We start from the raw sequence: 23,839 nt of genomic DNA on the forward strand, positions 1-23,839 counted from the left end.
TAATTCTCTGAAGATTCTTCCAGGTCGTTGCATGTGTTGATAGTTTGATTCTTTCTATTGCTGACTAGTACTCTGTGGTATGGACGGATCACAGTTTATTAACCACTCACCACTGAAGGACATCTGAGTTGTTTCCAGTTCTGAGCTATTACAAATAAAGCTGTTATAAACATTCCTGCACAGGTTTTTGATATGAATATAAGTCTTCATTTCTCTGGGATAAATGCTCAGGAGTGCAATTGCTGGTTTGTATAGAGGTTGCATGTTTAGTTTTTAAAGAAACTGCTAAACTGTCCTTGAGAGTGGCTGCACCATTTTATATTCCCACCAGCGAAGTATGGGTAATGAAGTTTCTCCACATCCTCCCTGTTTGGTGCTATTGCTATGTTTTATTTTAGCCATTCTGGTAGATGTATAAGTGGTATCTCATTGTGGTTTTAATTTGCATTTCTCTAAATGGCTAATGATGTTGAACATATTTTCGTGTGTTTATTTGCCATCTGTATATCCTCTTCAGTGAAATGTCTCTTTGTGTCTTTTGCCTGTGTTCTAATTAAATTGTTTGGTTTTTCACTGTTGAATTTTTTATTTATTTATTTATTTATTTATTCATTTATTTATTTATTTATTTATTTATGGCTGCATTGTGTCTCTGTTGCTGCGCGAGGGTTTTCTCTAGTTGTGGTGAGCGGGGGCTGCTCTTCGTTGCGGTGCGCAGGCTTCTCGTCACGGTGGCTTCTCTTGTTGCAGAGCACGGGCTCTAGGCGTGCGGGCTTCAGTAGTTGCGGCATGTGGGCTCAGTAGTTGTGGCTCACGGGCTCTAGAGTGCAGGCTCAGGAGTTGTGTTGCACAGGCTTAGTTGCTCCGCAGCATGTGGGATCTTTCCGGACCAGGGCTCAAACCCATGTCCCCTGCGTTGACAGGCAGACTCTTAACCACTGCACCACCAGGGAAGTCCCTCCCTGTTGAATTTTGAGAGTTCTTTGTAAATTCTAGAAAATAGTCTTTTGTCAGATACATGGTTTGCAAATACTTTCTCCCACTCTGTAGCTTGTCTTCTTATCCTCTTAACAGGGTCTTTCACAGAGCTTCCATTTCGAGGAAGTCCAATTTAAGTTTTTCCTTTTATGGAGCTTATGCTTTGGTGTCAAGTATTAGAATGCTTTGCCTAGCCCTAAAGCATGAAGATTTCCTCCTGCAATTTTTCCTAGAATTTTTATAGTTTTCTGTTTTACGCTGAAGTCTGTGATTCATTTTCATTTTGAGTTAATTTTTGTATGAAGTGCGGGACTCAGAGCAAAGTTGTTTTGTTTTTGTTTTTGTTTTGCCAGTGGATGTTCAATTGCTCCAGCACCATTTGTTGAAAAGTCTATCTCTCTTTCATCAAATTACTCTTGCAATTTTGTCAAGTCAGTTGGGCATATTTGTGTGGGTCTGTTTCTGGGTTTTCCATTCTGTTCCATTGATCTAAGTGTCTGTCCCTCCACCATTACCACACAGTCCTAATTACTATAGCTATAAAATAAATCTTGAAATTGGGTAAATTGGTTCCTTCCATTTCATTCTTCTTTCACAAAATGAATTTAGCTATGTTAGTTCTTTGCCTTTCCATATAAATTTTGGAACAAATTTGCTATATGAACAAAAACAGAAATCTTGCTGAGACTGATAGGAATTGTGTTAAACCTCTATAACAGTTTAGGGAGAATTGACATCTTTTCTATGTTAAGTCTTTCAGTCCATGAACATGTTAGTCTCTTGGTGTCTTTAGATCTTCTTTGATTTCTTTCATCAATATTGTGAGTTTTCAGGGTACAAGTCCTGGACATGTTTTATTAGATTTACACATAACTATTTCTCTTTTTTTAACAATTGTAAATGATGTTATGTTTTTAATTTTTTGTCCATGTGTTCATTGCTAGCATATGGAAATACAGTTGATTTTTGTATGTTTATCTCATATCCTGTGACCTTGCTGAACTCATTTATTAGTTCCAGGAGTATTTTGCAGATTTATTGGGATTTTTCTACTTAGATAATCATGTCATCTGCAAGTAGAGATGGTTTCATTTCTTCCTTTTCAATTTGGTCTTGCAGATTTCTTTAAGGGGAGTTTTTTAAATTACAAATTCAATTTCTTTAATAGTTACAGAGCTATTCAAATTATCTACTTAATATTGAGTGAGGTGGGGTACTTTGTGTTTTTCAGGGAATTGGTCCATTTCATCTACGTTGTCAAATGTATGTGTGTAGAGTTGCTCATCATATTCCCTTATTACCCTTCTGATGTCTACAGAGTCTGTAGTGATAGCCCCTGTTTCATTCTTGATTTTGTTAATTTGTGTCTTCTCTCTCTACTACTCTTCTGTTTTAAGTTACATTGATCGCTGCTCTTATCTTTATTATTTGCTTGCTTTGGGCTTATTTTGTTTTTCTTTTTTTTTCTTTTTTTTTTTTTTTTCTTTTTTTGTTTTTCTTTTTCCAGGTTCTTTAGGTAGAAGCTTAGAATATTAATTTGAGACTTTTCGTCTTTTCTTATATATGCATATCTTTCTCAGCACTACTCTGGCTGTGTACCACAAAATTTGATACCTTTTATTCTCACTTTCATTCAGTTCAGTGTGTTTTTTATTTCCCTTGGAACTTCCTTTTTGACTTATGAATTATTTAGAAATGTGTTGTTTAGTTTCCAAGTATTTGTAGATTTTCCTGTTATCTTTCTGTTATTGATTTCTAGGTTGATTCCATTGTGGTCAGAGAACACAGTCTGTATTATTTCAATCCTTTTAAAATTTTGAGGTTGGTTTTATGGCCCAGGATATGGTCTATCTTGGTTTCATGGGCACTTTAAAAGACCATTTTCAGAAATTCCCTGGTGGTCCAGTGGTTAGGACTCAGTGCTTTCACTGCCGGGAGCCTGGGTTCGATCCCTGGTCTGGGAACTAAAATCCCACAAGCCATGCAATGTGGCCAAAAAAAAGAAAAGACTGTTTTCTGCCATTGTTGAGTGGAGTGTTTCCATAACTGTCGATAAGACCCTGTTGGTTGATGGTATTATTGAGTTCTTCCATATCCTACAGATTTTCTGTCTAGTTATTTTCTCAGTTGAGAAAGGGATATTAAATTCTCCAACTGTAATTGTGGGTTTGTCTGTTTCTTCTTTTGGTTCTGTCAGTTTTTGATTCACATATTTTGCAGATCTGTTGTTTGGTGCATACATATTTAGGACTGCAATATCTTCTTGGTGAATTAACCCTTTTATCATTATATAATGCCCCTCTCTGCTTCTGCTAATTTTCTTTGCTCTGAAGTCTACTTTATCTAATACTTATATAGCCACTCCTGCTTTCCTTTGATTAATGTTCATGTGATATATTTTTTCCATCCTTTACTCTCACCTTGCCTGTTTTATTAGATTTGAAGTGACTTTCTTGTAAAAAGCATATAGTTGGGCTTTTCATCCACTCTGCCAATCTCTGTTTTTTAATTGGTATATTGAGACCATTTATATTTTACTCAGTTATTGCTACTTTAGGGCTTAAGTCTGCCATCTTATTTTTGGTTTTCTGTTTGGTCTCTCTTTTTTCTCTTTTCTTTTTCTGCCTTCTTGTGGACTACTTGAACACTTTTTAAATTCCATTTTTATATGTCTGTAGTGTTTTTGAGTGTATCCCTTTGTATAGTTTTTCTAGTGGTTGCTTGCAGTATTATTGTGTGTGTGTGTGTGTGTGTGTGTGTGTGTGTGTGTGTGTGTGTGTATAACATCATAGACTACTGGTGTCTTCATTTTACCAATTCAAGTAAAGTACAGAAACCTTACTTCCCTTTATGTCCCTTTACCCTCCCCCATCTATGACATAATTGTCTTTAAATATTTCATCTACATACATTTAGAACCACATCAGACACTTATAATTTTTGCATCAACCATCAAACATAATTAGGAAACTCAAGAGAAGAAAGAAAACCTATTATGTTTATCCATATTTTTGTTTACCGTGTTCTTTCTTCCTGATGTCCCAAGATTCCTTCCTCTGTCCTTTCTGTTTAGAGAACTTTCTTCAGCTATGCTTTTAGGGTAGGTCTCCTGGTGACAAATTCTTTTAGTTTTCCCTCATCTGATGATGTCTGATTTCCCTTTCATTCCTCAAGGGTATTTCCACTGATATTTTTCTTTAAATCAATTTGCCTTCCATTAAATGTATTTAGAAAGGAAACATTGTATTACTACCATAAATTGAAAACCTTCGTCACTTGCCGTGAATAAAAGGTACATATCAAAACACATGGATGACTATTTAAAAGCACTTGAGTTCATTGTGTGTTCAGTTTCATCTTGTGCACAACTCCAGTGGGGCCACATGCTGACCTCGCAGAATCCTCTGGAGGTGGGGACCCTTCCCACCTCCACCTTTCTCAGGCGTGTGGCAGCGCAGAGCAGCTCACTGCTCACAGGTCAGCCCAGTGCATCCCGCAAGGGAGGGGCCCCTGCAGGGAAGAGTCAATCGCTGTTGACAGTGGATTGAGGCAGAGAACTCACTGCCAGTGTCCCCAGATAGTAACAGTAATCCCGCATTCTCTTGATTCTGAGACACAGCTTTTTCCACCTTCCAGCATTTCTCAAGTTAAATGGATCTTAAAAATGGCTGTGTGTGTTTAATGTGGTGAGTTTCTTTTTCCTCTTCCTAAAAGCTGCCATTAATTTTATGACATTTTAGGATCTAGAAAAATAGGGATTCGTCTGAATTATGGGAAATTGCTGTTTTGGGGGTTAAAAATGGTCAAATCTCGGCAGTTTCCTTTGGTTCAGCGGTATATTGGGATGTGTTATCCTTTTTAGCTCTCATAGCCACCTCACCAAGCAGGTAGTTTTAATCCACTTTGGAAGAGAACACCAAAACCCAGAGAGGCTGAGTCACTTTCCTAAGGTCACAGAGCTAGTGAGTGAGGAGCCAGGACGGGGGCCCAGTCCCATCTGGCCCCCTTGTCCATGTTTTTACCGCTGTGTAGAACCCCCGCCTAAGCCACCTGAAAAGGACCTTTGGGATCAATCCTAGCACTCCTTTGTGAAGAAGAGAAAGTGTTTCAGTATCTTTTTTTTTTTTTTTTTTTATGGCCTTTATTATGTTGAGGTAGGTTCCCTCTATGCCCACTTTCTGGAGAGTTTTTATCAGAAATGGGTGTTGAATTTTGTCAAAAGCTTTTTCTGCATCTATTGAGATGATCATATGGTTTTTATTCTTCAATTTGTTAATATGGTGTATCACATTGATTGATTTGCATATATTGAAGAATCCTTGCATCCCTGGGATAAATCCCACTTGATCGTGGTGTATGATCCTTTTAATGTGTTGTTGGATTCTGTTTGCTAGTATTTTGTTGAGGATTTTTGCATCTATATTCATCAGTGATATTGGTCTGTAATTTTCTTTTTTTGTAGTGTCTTTGTCTGGTTTTGGTATCAGGGTGATGGTGGCCTCATAGAATGAGTTTGGGAGTGTTCCTTCCTCTGCAATTTTTTGGAAGAGTTTGAGAAGGATGGGTGTTAGCTCTTCTCTAAATGTTTGATAGAATTCACCTGTGAAGGCATCTGGTCCTGGACTTTTGTTTGTTGGAAGATTTTTAATCACAGTTTCAATTTCATTACTTGTGATTGGTCTGTTCATATTTTCTGCTTTTTCCTGATTCAGTCTTGGAAGGTTATACCTTTCTAAGAATTTGTCCATTTCTTCCAGGTTGTCCATTTTGTTGGCATAAAGTTGCTTGTAGTAGTCTCTTAGGATGCTTTGTATTTCTGCGGTGTCTGTTGTAACTTCTCCTTTTTCATTTCTGATTTTATTGATTTGAGTCCTCTCCCTCTTTTTCTTGATGAGTCTGGCTAATGGCTTATCAATTTTGTTTATCTTCTCAAAGCACCAGCTTTTATTTAGTTTTATTGATCTTTGCTATTGTTTTCTTTGTTTCTATTTCATTTATTTCTGCTCTAATCTTTATGATTTCTTTCCTTCTGCTAACTTTGGGTTTTGTTTGTTCTTCTTTCTCTAGTTTCTTTAGGTGTAAGGTTAGATTGTTTACTTGAGATTTTTCTTGTTTCTTTAGGTAGGCTTGTATAGCTATAAACTTCCCTCTTAGAACTGCTTTTGCTGCATCCCATAGGTTTTGGGTCGTCGTGTTTTCATTGTCATTTGTCTCTAGGTATTTTTTGATTTCCTCTTTGATTTCTTCAGTGATCTCTTGGTTATTTAGTAACGTATTGTTTAGCCTCCATGTGTTTGTCTTTTTTACGTTTTTTTCCCTGTAATTCATTTCTAATCTCATAGCGTTGTGGTCAGAAAAGATGCTTGATATGATTTCAATTTTCTTAAATTTACTGAGGCTTGATTTGTGACCCAAGATGTGATCTATCCTGGAGAATGTTCCGTGCGCACTTGAGAAGAACGTGTAATCTGCTGTTTTTGGATGGAATGTCCTATATATATCAATTAAATCTATCTGGTCTATTGTGTCATTTAAAGCTTCTGTTTCCTTATTTATTTTCATTTTGGATGATCTGTCCATTGGTGTAAGTGAAGTGTTAAAGTCCCCCACTATTATTGTGTTACTGTCGATTTCCTCTTTTATAGCTGTTAGCAGTTGCCTTATGTATTGAGGTGCTCCTATGTTGGGTCCATATATATTTATAATTGTTATATCTTCTTCTTGGATTGATCCCTGGATCATTATGTAGTGTCCTTCCTTGTCTCTTGTAACATTCTTTATTTTAAAGTCTATTTTATCTGATATGAGTATAGCTACTCCAGCTTTCTTTTGATTTCCATTTGCATGGAATATCTTTTTCCATCCCCTCACTTTCAGTCTGTATGTGTCCCTAGGTCTAAAGTGGGTCTCTTGTAGACAGCATATATATGGGTCTTGTTTTTGTATCCATTCAGCCAGTCTATGTCTTTTGGTTGGGGCATTTAATCCATTCACGTTTAAGGTAATTATCGATATGTATGTTCCTATGACCATTTTCTTAATTGTTTTGGGTTTGTTTTTGTAGGTCCTTTTCTTCTCTTGTGTTTCCCACTTAGAGAAGTTCCTTTAGCATTTGTTGTAGAGCTGGTTTGGTGGTGCTGAATTCTCTTAGCTTTTGCTTGTCTCTAAAGCTTTTGATTTCTCCATCAAATCTAAATGAGATCCTTGCCGGGTAGAGTAATCTTGGTTGTAGGTTCTTCCCTTTCATCACTTTAAGTATATCATGCCACTCCCTTCTGGCTTGCAGAGTTTCTGCTGAGAAATCAGCTGTTAACCTTATGGGAGTTCCCTTGTATGTTATTTGTCGTTTTTCCCTTGCTGCTTTCAATAATTTTTCTTTGTCTTTAATTTTTGCCACTTTGATTACTATGTGTCTCGGCGTGTTTCTCCTTGGGTTTATTCTGTATGGGACTCTCTGCGCTTCCTGGACTTGGGTGGCTATTTCCTTTCCCATGTTAGGGAAGTTTTCGACTATAATCTCTTCAAATATTTTCTCTGGTCCTTTCTCTCTCTCTTCTCCTTCTGGGACCCCTATAATGCGAATGTTGTTGCGTTTAATGTTGTCCCAGAGGTCTCTTAGGCTGTCTTCATTTCTTTTCATTCTTTTTTCTTTAGTCTGTTCCGCAGCAGTGAATTCCACCATTCTGTCTTCCAGGTCACTTATCCGTTCTTCTGCCTCAGTTATTCTGCTATTGATTCCTTCTAGTGTAGTTTTCATTTCAGTTATTGTATTGGTCATCTCTGTTTGTTTGTTCTTTAATTCTTCTAGGTCTTTGTTAATCATTTCTTGCATCTTCTCAATCTTTGCCTCCATTCTTATTCCGAGGTCCTGGATCATCTTCACTATCATTATTCTGAATTCTTTTTCTGGAAGGTTGCCTATCTCCACTTCATTTAGTTGTTTTTCTGGGGTTTTTTCTTGTTCCTTCATCTGGTACATAGCCCTCTGCCTTTTCATCTTGTCTATCTTTCTGTAACTGTGGTTTTTGGTCCACAGGCTGCAGGATTGTAGTTTTTCTTGCTTCTGTTGTCTGCCCTCTGGTGGTTGAGGCTATCTAAGAGGCTTGATGGGAGGCTCTGGTGGTGGGTAGAGCTGACTGTTGCTGTGGCGGTCCTGTTTCAGTATCTTTTTAGGAGAGGAGTGAGGGGTTAGAGGAGGAGAGGAAGGATGTCAGCCCCCAAATCCACAGGAATCCATCTCAGGGGAGTCTCCTGGTAACCGTGGTGTTAGGAACGTGGCTTCATTCCTGTCTAGTTCTATGTAGCCGCACAGTTCTGAGTCCCGACGACCCAAATTCACCCCATGAGCACACGTACCCAGCGTTTTCCATGAGAAACCTGAATTCCAGGTACCCAGCGGCACGCCAGTGACAACCGCTAACCGGCTGCCATGTACGTGAGCCTGGCCAGACCTACCTCTCCCAGCCCAGGCCTCCCAGGTCAGAGCCTGCATGCTGAGGCTGGCCTGCTGCCCCTGGGGCTTGAGCCTTGTGGCCCTTTGAGCTAAAAGCACCATGCTTAAATGTGTCACTCAGAGGAGAGTGTCAGCGTCTGTCCCAGCACAGCCACCCAACCCACGCCCACCCCCAGAACAGAGTGAGCCTCAAGCTTGGTTAATTCCAGCCACTGTCTTCAGGTTCGGGTCCAGAGCTAACCAAATCCATAGGGTAGACCAACCCCGCAAGTGTTGTTAACTTATAAGAATTACAGCGTGCCAGGGAAGCAGAGTGAATTATGCCAACAATCCCACAGTCTGGAGGAAGTGCACAGAAAAGGGCACAGAGCAGACACCTCGACAAACACAGATGAGTTCAAGGACACAGTGGGGAGTCTTCTCTTAGGGTTCTCATCTCTGAAAGAGAAGCGGCCAGATAGCCTTGGCAATGGCAGCATCTTTGGTGCTGGCATTGGGCTCATCAACATCATCCTTCACACAGTGTCCAGCCCTCAGGGTCTAGCCAGTGCCTGGCACTTAGCAGATGCTCAATAAATATTTGAAGAAAGAATTCATGAATGGATGAAAGCATAGCTTAGTGCATGAGGGAAAGTTTACATTCAAGAAACCTTTGGGGGATGAATGAGTCAAGCCTAGGGAACTGTTGATGACCCGTCTTCTTTCCCTTTCTCTCCTGAACTTCTAGTGCTTTCATCATAATGTTCCTATTTCCTCACTGGGCAGCTTTTCTTTTAATAATAGACTTCATTTTTTGGAATGACTTTAGATTTACAGAAAAATGGAGAAGACAGCACAGAGAGTTCCCCTACAGCCCCTCACCTGCTTCCCCCGTTATTAACATCCTGCATTAGTATGGTACATTTGTTATAATCAGTGAACCAACATGGATACGTTATTGTTAGCTAAGTACTTTATTCCTGTTTCCTCGGTTTTTAATCTAGTGTCTTTTTCTGCTCCAGGACACCACGTTACCTTTAGCTGTCATGCCTCCTTAAGCTCCTCTTGGCTGAGGCAGTTTCTCAGACTTTCCTTGTTTTGGATGACCATGACAGTTTTTGAGGAGTACTGGTCACATATTTTGTAGGCTGCCCCTCTAGTGGAGTATGCAGTATTTGTCTCACGATTTAGACTGAGATTGTGGGTTTGGGAAGGATGACCATCGAGGTAAAGTGCCTTTCTCATTACATCAGGTGTACATGCTATCAGTATGACTCATTACCGGTGATGATGACCTTGACCACCTGGCTGAGATTGTGTTCATCAGGTTTCTCCACAGCAAACTTACTGTTGCCTCCCCCTCACTTTCCAGACTGTGCTCTTTGCAATCAAGTCACTAGGTGCAGCCCTCACTTAGGAGTGGGGAGTTACGTGCCTCCCAGATAATTTTGAAGTGCTTGAGGACTGTCCCTTTGGAACAGACAGCCCTTGTCCTTACTTTCTCAGGTGATACAACACATAGTGAAGTTAGACCAAGCTGTGAGTTCCTGGAGAGACGGGATCTTGCTCTGCTGCCTCTGTTGCCCCCAGTATGGCTCCTTTCACAGTGCCGGTTACCTCTTAGATGCTGAATAAGTACCTATTGAATTGAATTAAACAACTACCACCACCACCACCAAAAGAAAAAAAAAAAAACAAAAGCCCCACGAAGAGTCCACCGGTTGCTCAGGCTTCTCTTACGGGTCACGAAATCCAGGAACTGGATCTTCATTCCTTCCCCCGAGTTGATGAGATGGGCTGACTCACCAGCAAGGCTCCCAAGACAACCCCAGGTGCAGCTAGTGAGACCAGCACCATTCATCACCCAGTCTGCACAGAGCATCTTGCAGGTCACAGGTCTCATCTTTCTTGTGATCTGCAAGTATTCACTGTGCATCCACAGTGTGTTGGGCACACTGGGGTCAGAAGCATGACAAAATAGGCAAACTCTAGATGAGCTGTATTAGTTTCTATTGCTGCAGTAACACATGACCACAATTTAGAGGCTGAAGACAACAGCCATTTACTATCTCATGGTTTCCATTGGTCAGAAGTCCAGGCACAAGGTCTCGGCTGGGTTCTCTACTTAGGGTCTCACAGGACCAAAATCAGGGGTGTCAATCAGCAGGGCTGAGTTCCTTTCTAGAGACCCGGGAAGAATCCACTTGCAAGCTCATTCAGGTTTGGGTAGAATTCGGTTCCTTGTGGCTGTAGGACTGAGGCCCCATTTCCTTCCTGGGGGTCAGCTGGGGGGTCACATTTTGTTCCTAGTGTTGGGGCCTGTATCCCCTCTCAAGCTCACCATGTGGCCCCCGCCGTCTCCAAGCAACAGTGCATCGAGTCCGTCTCAGGCCTCCAGTCCCTCTGACTTCCACTTCTCCCCCATCCCTTCTGAATTCCTCTTCTGCCTCTAATTTTAAAGGCTCATGTGATTACAGTGGGCCCACCCAGATAATCCAAAGTAATCGCCCCCTTTTAAGGTCAACTAGTTAGTGACCTAAATTACTCCTGCCAAGTCCCTTTTGCTCTGAAAGAGAACATATTCACAAGCGTGGTATCTCATGATATCACAGTCCCAGGGATTAGGGCACGGCAGTCCTCTAGGGGCCACAGTACTGCCAACCACCCGGTGCTTCTCCAACATTAGTATGCATGGGAATCACCTGCAGGGCATGTTAATGCGGATTCTGATTCAGTGGGCCTAGGGTGAGAGTCTGCATTTCTCGCAAGCTCCCAGGCAATACTACTGCTGCTGGTCGATGGAGCGCGTTTGTGTGGCAAGGCTTTAGACCAAAGGAAACAAATTTACAGTCCCCAGCCCAGGTCAAACCCAAGACAGAATTTCAGTATATGAAACTTGTGGTTCTCAAACCAAAGGGAGCATCCGAATCATCAGAAAACTTGTTAAAATATTGGCTGGTGGGCCCCACCCCCAGCCCACCTGAGGCTGAAGTCTGTGGTCCAGGGACCACACTTTGAGAACCACTGCTGCAGCCATGAGACAGTCACTCTGTGAGTGTTAAGTGAGAGGAGCAGGTAACACCTTTTGGTCATAAGGCACCATCTTTGAAAGCAGAATCCCTTTTTCTGTCCAATATGATTGCATCTCCTTAGGCACCACTGTGGACCCCCTCTGAGGTAACATGGTGCCTTGCAGGATCAAAGGGTTCGGTTTTCTTTCCATATGTTGAGCTGTAATCCCTCTCTTTCAGGAACACAGTGAAGTAGATTCAAGAATAAGAACTGCTAACATCATTAGTAGTCTCAAACCTATCTTTTAAGATTAAAAATAACATTTATTGTTTTTATGACCAAAGCAACACTTGTTTATTATAGAAAATATAGATAAAAAGAAAAGGGAAGACATCATCATCCCACCCAACGGTAGCTACTCTTTTTCCAGACCTTTCTTTATACATCCAAAGATATATGTAGCATTTTACTTCCAAAAATACATGGTACAAATTGTGTTGTAACCTACTTTTCTTAATATACTGTAAATGTCTAGCTATCTACCTCTGTTTTTAGCCCCTAGTTTCAACCCCCTTCACCCAGTAAAAAGCATCCAAAAAAATGCTCTGATCCCTGGCTTCCTTCCTGCACACCTGCAGTTGGAGGGAGATTAATGAACAGCACGGGCCCCAACAGGAAAGGAGGAAAGAACATGAAGGGCGAAGGGCGATCAGAAACAGGCTCCCTGAGCAACTGGGGCAGCTGTAGTTTTGCATCGCAGAACTATTCCCCCCACACACACGCTTTTTTTTGGAGAAAGTGATTCAGCTGAGCACTCCTGGATCTGGAAATGCCTCAGCACCAGAATCAAATTCAGAAGGAAGCCGAATCAGGAGTGTTTGTATCTTGGTCATGGAGAGCACACGCACAGAACCCAGAGGGCTTCCTGCTATTATTTTCGTGATAATTACCTGCTGCCAGAATTTTGGTGTATTAATAAAGGTGTGTTTAGGGTGTAAAACTTATTTTCCATCCTGTGAGTTACAAAACTTGTTTTCTAATGGATAGTAAAGAAATGATTGGAGCAAGAAAGGATTTAATTACAAATTAAACTTCCACCAATGAACCTGCTAGACATAGTGGACAAACAAAGCAAGCAAATCTAGGGCCTGATGGGCAAAGTGAACATGTGATGTCCGGGGAATTTCTCTCAGAATCTGCAGTAAGTCTGTGGGCTCCTCTCGCCTTGGGGGAGGAACCCATTATTACACCACAGCTTGGATGAGTGCACGGCCCCCAGCAGCGTGAGCTGTTCTTTCCTTTCCGCAGAACGAAGTGATCAGCCAGCAGCTGTGTGTCATCTTCACTCACTGCTACGGGCCCTACCCCATCCCCAAGCTCACAGAGATCAAACGGAAACAGACCTCGCGCCTGGGTGAGTAAGTGCTTCCCGGGTCCTGCCCTACGCTGTTGCTTTGTGATTTGAGGGCAGGGAGTAAGCAAACGCCATAAAAGAAGGTGGGAGCGTTGGAGGGCAAACCAGGTGGATACTGGAGTGAGGTAGGTGGAGGTCGGGATGTCACCTTTGTTATGGGATTAAACTGTTTGGAGAACATACCTTGGGGGTGTGGACGAGGGAACTCGCCAAAATCTCATCCCTCCGTTGAGTGCCTTTCTACTGCAAGTCACCGACAGTGAGGGGCTGCCCAAGACCTGCTGAGCCCACGCACTCCCAGCCGCCAGGTAAAGTCCCAGGGAAGGCTGAGCTGTGCATGGCTGCTCTCCCCCAGCCTCCCCTCTAAGAAGTCCCTCCTCCCTGAGATGGAACAAGCTGGGGACAGTGGCAGTACGGCAGTGCCCTCCTAATAGAAGTCCTGCAGGGAACTGGGAGGAGAGGTGAGGAAGCGTTGCCCCCTTCCCGTGCCGCGTGTGCACACACACACGAGGGGAACAGAGCCGAGCTGAGGAGACAGGACACCCTGAACTTCCATCAGGGTAGCAGTAATCACTTTTCACCCTTCTTTGACCCTGGCATTGAGCTGGCCACAGCAAAGCCCCTGACCTACTCTCTCTCAAGCAATCCCCGGGCCACCCCAGGAGGCACACAGTGTCATCCTGGTCAAAGCTGAGGAAGGAGAGGCTCTCAGAGGCTGCAGCATCAGTTCAGGTGGAACTGGAGCTTGAACCCAGGTCCCCCCAGAGCCACAATTCCATCATTCTCCAGTCCGGCTTCTGGGGTTTTCCAGAAGAAACCTTTGCATCAGGCACTGATTTCATTGGGAAGATCCTTGCAAACTGGTTGATCAGCCTGGCAAGAAGGCAAACACCCAGCTGCCTTGAATCCTGAAACGTGAACCTTCTGTTGCAAGGGCCTGTCTCTCACTGCCTAGAGGGTTATAGAATATTAAAGATAAAGGACTCCCTTTGCCATGAAGGTTGGGGACTTTCCTACTTCCTGTTTCCTCTTCCTATAAAGACCAGGAAACTTTGGAGAAATGGAAGCATCTGAAAAATTCTACCCTTTAGCAAAACCCCTACTTTTGAAACAGGTGAGCTAGTTTAAATTCGTGAAAAGGCTAAATGCATGAAACTGTTTTAAAGTGTTTTTGTTCCTGTCATGAATAACCTGTTAATTTAAATGATACAACTTTTATGCTAAAATGAAAAACTTAGCAGTTGAATCAAAATTGTCTGGTTTTCTTTATGCCCATTCATGTAGGCAAACCAGAATGTACTAAAACTGCAAGTAGTTCTACCTTGTAGAAAACAGGTGTTAATTAAAATATTATCAGGGCAACAAATTATAAAGATCAATCAAATTAACAGACTTTAGAGATTGAAGGTTACATTGCCAGGGCATAGCAATAATCTCTGACAGCTGGTGCCTTACAAGACACCCTTGTTAGAGCAAACATTTGCAAGGGCTGTTTCACTGATGCAGCATAAAATCTGCTTTCCTGTAGCTATAGGAGAGGAGGGAACATTTTTTTTCCTCCTGAACTTGCTGAGATTTCTTTTACCAGCAATTAAAAGGGCCTGGTTCTCAGCCCAAGCATTGGAATCCCAAGGGTTATTAGCACCAAGAGAATAAAGGCAGGCCTTAGAGGCTCAAAGCTCACAAGATGAAAGAAAAAGGACATAATTACTAGTAAGTGGAATATGGAACATATAGTGTTTTGCATCTTCAATACAGCATTTCAAGCTCAGATAACTAAAGGTGGCCAAATAGTAGTTCCTTAGGAATCTACTTGAAAGGAAAGATAAGAGTAGTGACAAAGGTTCCAAACTGGCATCTCTGTAGGGCCAGGCAGGTCATAAAAATGATTGAAATGAGTTTGGTGTAAGATGATAGGGAGTGGTGGGGACTATGGCAAACTGGAGAGCACATGCCTTATTTTTTATAGTACATTGTCCTCTTGCCCTCCCAGTGAATTCTGGGAGAGAATGGTAAAAAGAGCTAAAGGTAGGAGATATTAGCAATTTGGGAAGCAGGAGTGGGGGCTAGTTGGAAGTGGACAGTGGGAGTGAGAGAGACCCAGCAGAGGGAGGCATGTGGCTGAGAAGAGGGAGAAAGTCACTCCAACCTGTTAACAGTCTTAAAAGCAAGTGGAGAAGTGTTAGTCAACTCTGGGGCCTTCCCCTGTAGCCTCTCTTCCCTTTACCTGGAGAGATTTAGAAGTTTGGGTTTTGTTGTATTTTTTTAATAAAAAAAAAATTTTTTTTAAGATAGTGGGATTACAGGTGATTTTGACTTTTTTATGCTTTTTTTTGATATGTTTTAAATGAAAACTTTTTTATTGGGAAGAGGTGAGGTGGCTGTAGGGACTGACAGAGAAATATGAGTGGAGGACATCCAGGACCACCACCTGGGGCGAATCAGCCAGGAAGGCAAATTCTGGGTCCAAGTTACAGCAGGGCCTGGGCAAAATGGGACCAGGCCAGGGGTCTGACTTAGAAGCCAGGTGGGGTGGAGCCATGTAGGGGTGTACGGGAGTGTTGGTGGATTTTCCCAGTGAGACAGAAGTGCTGAGCTGAGGACAGACTGGCACCTTCTGTAGCCCCAGGAAAAATGGCCAAAATGACAGGCAAATCGGAGGATCCCGGTGCTTAGCAATGCAGGCCCTGGAGTCAGAATGTCTGGGTTCACATCCTGGCCTCTCCACCTGCCATTTGCTTGACCAAGTCACTGTGACTCCTGGCCTCAGTGTCCCCCGCTGCACACCTGACAGCCGTCCCTTTCTCCCAGGACTGAATGAGTTTACACGTGTAAGTGCCAGCTCACACGGTGCCTGGCACATCGTGAGTGCTCAGTAAGTACTAGAGTACTCGTTGTACAACTAGTTATACAACTTCTTTATTCTTGGAGTTGAGGGCAGGGGCCTGGCTCGCTTGCCTCTGACCCTGAGAAAAGGGCTTGGATTTCGAATCACCTGGAACACAGCGGCAAGGGGACAGCTCTTCAGAACCACTTCTATCCGGCGGGCGGGCGCTGAGCTAGAGAAGGAGGAGCGAGATGGGGTGGGTGACTTCCTTAGAGGCCAGGTGGGTGGATGGTCACCTTCCACACCTGACAGTCATCTGAACTCGGGCTGGGGGCGAGTCTTCTAAGGGGAAATGCTACTTTTAGTCGCGAGTAAGCTATGAAGATTTCCTACGAGAAACTGAATTTCGTGATTTGAGTGTTCCTTTAACTGATTCTGTCTCCTGTTTGGTCACTTTCTCTCCAATGAGTATTTTATCGCCATGGCCTCCCTGTCAGTTCTTATGGGCACTTTTCCAAAAGAGGAATCCAAACCTCACCCTTCTCTAAAGCTACCCTCTCTCCCTTTCCTGTTCCAGATCCTCATTTCCTTAACAATAAAGAAATGTCAGATGTTACCTTTCTGGTAGAAGGAAGACCATTTTATGCTCACAAAGTGCTGTTATTTACAGCCTCTCCAAGGTATGTGCCATCAATTTTGAAAGCACTGAATTACGAGGGTGGCTATTACTATTCTCTGAAATTCAATGTGGGTGGTATCGTCACTGAACTGGCAGATTTTCTTCTCAAAATCAAGGATCCAAGAGTACAGGGCATTTGTACACCATGTTCAGGCAGCATGATTCACAAAGACAAAAGGGGGAAGCCACCCAGGAGTCCATCAGTGGAGGAATGAATAAAAAAATACGTAGTGTATACATACGTTATTCAGCCTTAAAAAGGAAGGCAGTTCTGACACATGCTACAATATGAATGAACTTGGGAACATTATATGAAGTGAAATACGCTCGTCACAAAAAGACAGATACTGTATGATTCCATTTATATGAACCTAGAGTAATCAACTTCATAGAGACAGCAAGTAGAAGGGTGGGGATGGTGGGGCTGGAGAGGGGAATGGGGAGTTGTTTAACGGGGACAGGGTAAGTCCTGGAGACTGATTGCACAGCGATGCGGGCACACTTCACGTGAACATTACACTTAACAACGGTTAAGACAGTAAATTTTATGTTACATATTTTTTAACCACAATTTGGAAGAAGAGTACAGGGCCGACACTAGCATAAGCAGCAGCCTGATTATGTGGCTTAGACAGGGCACCGTTCCTCTAGGCAGACGGGGCACATGTCGGGCACAGAGCTTCGTGAGCAGAGCGTGGATTGGATTGTAGCTCCCTCAGCCAGGTGTCCTTGTGCAGCCTGAAAGCTCCTACACGGCAGCCTCGAAAGGCCTGCTCTCCAAATATCAGGGAACTTTGACATAAGCCACCCAAACCACAGAGGTCCTGAGCCTTACTTTTCCCTGACTCTGGAGTGACAGTAGTATAACACCGTCCCTGCTAGCTCTGCTACAGCCCTTCCTTCTCCTTTTGATTTGAGTAGAGGTGGAGTTGACCATTTAGAACTGCATTATCCCGGGACCTGAACAGGGATTGGTGAAGGTGGGCAGAGAAGAAAGTGATGCTGAATGAGGAGAAGGCAGGCTGCCAGGGGGTGAGCAGAGGGTAAGGACCCTGGGATCCAGAAACGGAACCCACTTCCAGGTCACTAATGAAGCTGTGTGGCCAACACTCCCTGGATTCCTAAAAGCCTCCTGGCATCTCCAGCGTTCCCCCCCAAAACCTAATACCCCAAATGTCTGCTTTGCCACTGCAAGAAAAATACACTGTCCCTTGCAAGGTTCTCGGTTGTGACACCATAGAAGAACTAGATCAGTATTGTACCAATGTTAATTTCTTAGTTTCAACAAAGGTACCATGGCTGTGGAGGATGTAACATCGGGGAAAGCTGGGTGAAGGGCATCCTGGAACTCTATGATGTTTGCAACTCTTCTGTAAATCTAAAATTATTTTATATTTAAAGTTTAATTTATAAAAAGAGACACAGCTTAGCTTATTTCTAAATGTATTGAGTATCCGTGTGTTCCATTGACTGAGTCTCTACCCACAAGGAGCTTAGTTTAGTCAGTGGCAGGAAAATGCACCTAAAGCCCCAGACAGAAGATCACCCACATAGGGAGATGGTTAGGTCATCCACAGATGTTGATTAAATACCTACAGTGCATCAGGTCCAGCCTGGCATAGGCTCTGAGGAGGCAGCAGAGGCAGAAATGGCAGAAGTCCCTGCCCTCTTGGAGCAAAGGTTGTGGGGGGTGGGGGGGAAGAGGGAGGTGGAGAGCTCCGTGGGCGCCTGAGGAGCTTGAGGCCTAAATCAGGAAGGACTCCGGGAAGAAAGCAGCCTTTGTGATGGGCCCTACGAGGTGGACGGGGCTTTAAAAGGCATTTGTTCTTTTCCAGTCACCTGTTAGAGAAATAATTTAACAGTTCCAAACACTGTTTTTAACTTTAGAGTTTTAACTTCAGATTGGATTATGGTTTCATATCAGAGGGGGGATCATTATGTTAAACAATCTATGGATATGTCATTGTATTTCAGAGTGGGAGGGGATACAAGACATTACATGTTTCTGTCGTCAGAGAGCTGAGTCTCTTCCAAGCTGTTGATGTCTTTTTGAGTCTTCTTATCTCCCTTTTCATGTTCCTGCTCAGGTTCAAAGCGCTCCTCTCTAGCAAACCAACAAATGACAACACCTGCATAGAGATCGGCTACGTGAAGTACCCCATCTTTCAGGTGAGCCCCTGCTGTGGCCTGGAACCCTGCTGGTAGGTGCGGGGCACCGGTGGGTCCCTCCAGCCCTCCACCTGTGGATCAGCCACTGTACTGAGTCATCAGCTCCTGCACTCTTGGCCCCCATCCGCACACTGCCCCTCCCACTTACCATCCATTCATGCCCACAGCATTAACTGAGCACCTACTATGTGCCCGACACTGTGTTGGGACCTGGAGACACAAGGATAAAGGACATTCTTCTCCTGGGGACTCACAGTCCAGAGGGGGTAACTCTGAGTCACAGTATAAAGTGGAGTGTGCATGAGAGAGGGGTGAACCAACAAGCTACGGCGACTCAGACCAGGGAGACTGGGGAAGGCCCCTGGATGAGGTGTCGCTGAAATATTGCAGGCTGAGGAGAAGCTGGCAAACCATGGGGAGGCTTAGGGCTTAAGAAAGGGAGTTGGAACATTCCAGGCAGAGAACAGCAGGTATGAAGTCCCCAAAGGCAGTATGATCAGGAACCAGTGGACTTCAGGGAATCCAGTGTCATCTTAACATTTGTCTGAACCTAATGTAAATAGGAAAGGAAGGTTTGTCAGAGGCCAGATGACATTGCCATATCTCCCTCCATTTGAAATCAATACCGTTTGGTTTATGGGGCACCTCTAAGGGGGCACAGCAGCTTTCTTCCCTTTTCCTCCATTCTTCATGCCTGATTCGTTTTTTTTTTCTTTTTTTTGGTGGTGTCTTTGTCTGGTTTTGGTATCAGGGTAATGGTGGCTTCATAGAATGTCTTTGGGAGTGTTCCTTCCTCTTCAATCTTTTGGAAGAGTTTGAGAAGGATCGGTATAAGTTCTTCTCTGTACGTTTGGTAGAATTTGCCTGTGAAGCCATCTGGCCCTGGATTTCACGCCTGATTCATAAATCCAGCCTTGCAATGACATTCTCGCCGCTAGGAGAAATTCACACCCCCAGCTGGCCTCACAGCCCTATCTCTGAAGCTCCGAGTCTCATCAGGGGCATGGAGGCTGGTGGGCTGCTTACGTCCATCAGGGGGCCTACAGGGGAGACTGTGGCCCCTCCGTGCTGTCTTCCCACAGCCAGGGTTAGTCGGCCAATGTGGGTGATCTGGGGATGGAGTTTATAGGATTCTGAACAGGACCTGTTTCCTCTGGTTCAGTTCTGGAAGCACAGCCCTGGGAAAAGGTGGGTAAGACTCAGGCTGGCCCTTGGGAGGCTCACATTCCAAGAGGGTTGAGGAGGCCACTCAGACATAAGCAGGAGGCAAGCATGGCCGTAACCAGGGTCATAGGGCGGGGGTCCTGATCTGGGCTTTGAAGGACAGAGCTGCATTTCAGGATCTAAATGCTACCTTCCCCAGTTTAAACAGCTGCATTCCCCTGTTTAAAATCATTGGCCCTCGTGTGACCTTGAACAAATTGCCCAGCCTATCTGAGCCTGAGCTTCCTCATCTGGTGAATAGGAGAGAGAGGGTATTCCAGAGGGAGAAACAGCATAACAAAGGCACAAAAGTGGGAAATCGTGGTGTGTATTTGAGAGAAAGTGATAATAGTCCATTTGGCTGTGTCTTAAGGTATACTGGAGACTGAAAAGATGCATTGGAACCACATACTATAAGCCAAGTGTGGCTGGCCAGATGATGGTTCTTCCTTCCACTGGTGATTGACCCTGGTCCCCCAGATCCTGTGATTCAGAGGGCTGCCAGGAAGCCACCATGCCCTCACACTAAAGCCCTAAAGCCCACTGAGGTGTCAGTATTTCCACCATTAGAGATGCATTCCTTTGGCTATGTTGAAACTTCAAAATAAAGAATCCTTATGGAATAAGGATTATTCCTTATGGAATAACCATGCACAGGCTCTTCTCTGAGCCTCATTTTTCCCATTTTTTTTTTTTTTTTTTTTTTTACTGGTTTAAGCCTTTTTACTCTCTTTGAAAGCTGCCACAATTTTCTCAGATTCCCCAGTCATTTTTCCCATTTTTAACTCCAACTGTGAATGAGGCACTGACCTTTGCTTGCATGTGGTTATCTGGATTAATCTTGCCACTTTTAGAGGTGGGGAAACTGAGACCCAGAGAACTTAGTGCTGGTGAGTGACAGAGCCATTATTTGAACCCAGTCTGGTCCAAAGAGGAAGAATAATAAGAGCAGCTCCCATTTCATGTGCTCCAGCTACGTGCAGGGCTCGAAACCAGTGGTTCTCAACCTCAGCTTAGCAGTGGAATCATTTGAGGAACTTTGACGATTCCCAGTGTCCAGGCTGTAAATCAGAATCTGGGCTGCGGCCCAGGCATCAGCATTTTGAAGTCTCCACCCTCTGCCATCATCCAGAGGCATGTGCAGCCAAGGTGGAGAACCAGTGCTCTAAGTTACAGTGGTTCTCGAAATTTAGGAAGCCTCAGAAACTCCAGGGGAAGCGCTGGTGGGTGAAGGGAGTTGCTTGTTAAGATGCAGAAAACTTGCTAAGATGCAGATTCCTGGGCCCCGCCCCCTAGAGTTCCTGATTCTGTAGGCCTGGGGTGGGGCCCGAGAATTCATGTTTCTTACAAGAACCCAGGTAATGCTTATGCCGCTGGACCAGGGACCCCCTCTGAGCACCACGGCCCCACATCGTCTCATTCAGTCCTCCCAGCTCCCCCTCCAGGTGGCTCTTCTCCCACCCAACAGACAAGGTAGAGGAAGTGGCCCGAGCTCCCACTGCTCATCACAGCCAAGCTGAGCTTCAGACCCAGGCCTGGCTGACTCCCAGACCTGACCTCTTAACTGCCTCCCTGCTATGGGGCCTTCGGTCCTCCCTAAAAATCGTCCAGCCCGGAGGAAAAGCCCATTAGCATTTGGAGCATGAGCCAGATGCTGGAAACCACACCCCCACCCCCCCCAGCTCTCCAAGTGCCCATGGAGGGAGCACTTACGCCATCAAGCCTGGGACTAACTGGGGAGGTTCTTGTCATCAGAACCTGGCTTGTAGTAGGCACTCAATAAATGTTTGCTGTGGGAGCTGGTTAAATGAGACACCTACCTGGAAAGGCACAGCCCCAGAGGAATCATAAGCCTGTAATTGCTTTTAGCTGGATTAGGCTTCCTGGCCACATTAGCCTCCAGTTACTGTAATGGGCAGAGAAGATTGAGCAGGCCCTGGAGACTTTCCCATGTGCCTGCCCCTTCCCCATAAAAGAAGAAAAGCCTCATTTGTGGCTCAAAATAGGCCAAGTAGGGCTGAATCTGACCCAGGAGGAGGCTCCCAGGGGCCTGCTCACTTCACTTCCATGCTGAACAGAAGAATTTTAGTAAATGAGACAGCTTTGAGTTTCCTCCCTGCAAGAATGTTTAACATCATACACAGGCAAGAGCCCCATGCAGCTGAGGCTGCACCTGGGAGCAGGGCCTCCACGAGGCTGTGGACGCCGTTTACATCCTGCTTCATGCAGGCTGACAACTGCCAAGAAAAACAACTCCATAAACAGGCCCTTTGGCCTAATAAGGGTCCATTTCGCCCCTTTGCAGAAAAGGCTTGTGCTGGCTGAGTCTGAAGGTGGCATGGCTCAGCCCAGTTTAAATTCCATTAGCCCCAGGTTCTCCATCCATGCTCTTGAAAGCAGCATTTCAAGTCAACAACCCAACCGTGAGGAAATGAGATAACATGCTTTGTAACTGGAGCGGCCCTGTGTTCAGGACAGTTATTATTATGGCTCTTACCGATATTATTGTTGGTTTGGTCTTTATAAAAGAGAGGTGCTAGGGGAATAAATGGATTTTAATAAAGCAAATATCCCAGCATTCGCCGATGTGATGTTTTAGATGCTTATGACCCATCAGGTTTGGGGGCAGGGGCAGGTAAATAATGCTACGATATCATTTCACAAAGCCTCAGCCATCACCATTAAAGCACCGCCATCTCTGCAACAGGCAGGTGGCCAGCGCATGGGAGACTCAAATGCAAAAGAGGAAGGGCAGGCACTGGGGAGGCAGAGATGGATGAGACCCAGTCTGTGCCCTCAGACTCCAGCGGGAAGTAACACTGCAGTCATGTGTGATGGGCTGCCCGGCACGGGGTGGGAGGCAGCTGAGAGATCTGAGCAGATCTGAGGAGGCTTCACAGAGGTGACCACTGAGCTAGATCCTGAAGGAGGGGCCGGATATCAACAGGTGGAGAAGAAGGGAAGGGTATCCAAGCAGAGGGAACAGCGTGGGCAAAAGCAGAGGAGTGAAAGAGACGGTGGTAGGTTCTGATCAAGGCAAATGGTTGGGAGCGGTCAGAGTGAAAAGGCAGATGTTACCAAGGTTGGGAGGAGAGAAGGGCAGAGTGGCAGGTGAGATCTGAAAAAGTAAATTGAGCCATAGTAGCCGTATTCATAACAGCAAAACAGTGTAAGCAACCCAAATGTCCATCGACTGATGAATGGATACACAAAATGTGGTACATCCACACAACGGGATATCGTTCAGCAATAGAAAAGAGGTGAAAGAGTGATATATGTGACAGCAGGGTGAACTTTGAAAACATCACACTAAGTGAAAGAAGCCAGACACAAAAGAGCATATGCTGTATGATTGCATCTGTATGAAATGTCTGGAACAGGCAAATCACAGTGGGTGTCAGCACACGTAGGAAACGGGAGAGACTGCTGACAGGCATGGGGTTTTTCCTGGGGGTGTTGAAAATGTTCTAAAATTAGATTGTGGTGATGGTTGCACAACATTGTGAATATTCTAAAAACCATTGAACTGTATACTTTAAATCAAAGCATTTTGTGTCATATGAACTCTATTTCAATACAACTGTAAATAATATATACATATACATATTTTTTGAACAATTATTTTTGTACTGAAGTATAGTTGATTTACAATGTTGTGTTTGTTTCTGGTGTACAACAAAGTGATTCAGTTATACATATAAATACATATTCTTTTTCATATTCTTTTCCATTACGGTTTATTACAGGATATTGAATATAGTTCCCTGTGCTATACAGTAGGACCTTGTTGTTTATCTATTTTATATATAGTAGTGTGTATATGTTGATCCCAAGCTCCTCATTTATCCCTCCCCCTCCCCCTTCCCCCTTTGGTAACCATAAGTTTGTTTTCTATGTCTGTGAGTCTGCTTCTGTTTCGTAAATAAGTTCATTTGTGTCATTTTAGATTCCACTTAAAAGTGATATATGGTATTTGTCTTTCTCTGAGTTACTTCGCTTAGTATGATAATCTCTAGGCCCACCCATGTTGCTGCAAATGGCATTATTTCATTCTTTTTGTGGCTGAGTAATATACATCTTCTTTGTCCATTCATCTGCCAGTGGACATTTAGGTTGTTTCCATGT

General features: G+C 44.0%; 1 protein-coding gene across 2 annotated transcripts in view; it reads left to right on the forward strand.

The window, feature by feature from the left end:
* ABTB3 (ankyrin repeat and BTB domain containing 3) overlaps positions 1 to 23,839 on the forward strand; it is a 308,462-nt gene that overhangs the window by 272,219 nt on the left and 12,404 nt on the right. For both annotated transcript variants that reach the window (XM_068561159.1, XM_068561160.1), the window contains 3 exons: positions 12,731 to 12,836; positions 16,241 to 16,343; positions 18,430 to 18,511. In XM_068561159.1, the coding sequence (XP_068417260.1) occupies positions 12,731 to 12,836; positions 16,241 to 16,343; positions 18,430 to 18,511 (291 nt within the window). The remainder of the gene's footprint in view (positions 1 to 12,730; positions 12,837 to 16,240; positions 16,344 to 18,429; positions 18,512 to 23,839) is intronic.

This window comes from Eschrichtius robustus, chromosome 13 (assembly GCF_028021215.1).
Source record: "Eschrichtius robustus isolate mEscRob2 chromosome 13, mEscRob2.pri, whole genome shotgun sequence".
NCBI lineage: Eukaryota > Metazoa > Chordata > Mammalia > Artiodactyla > Eschrichtiidae > Eschrichtius > Eschrichtius robustus.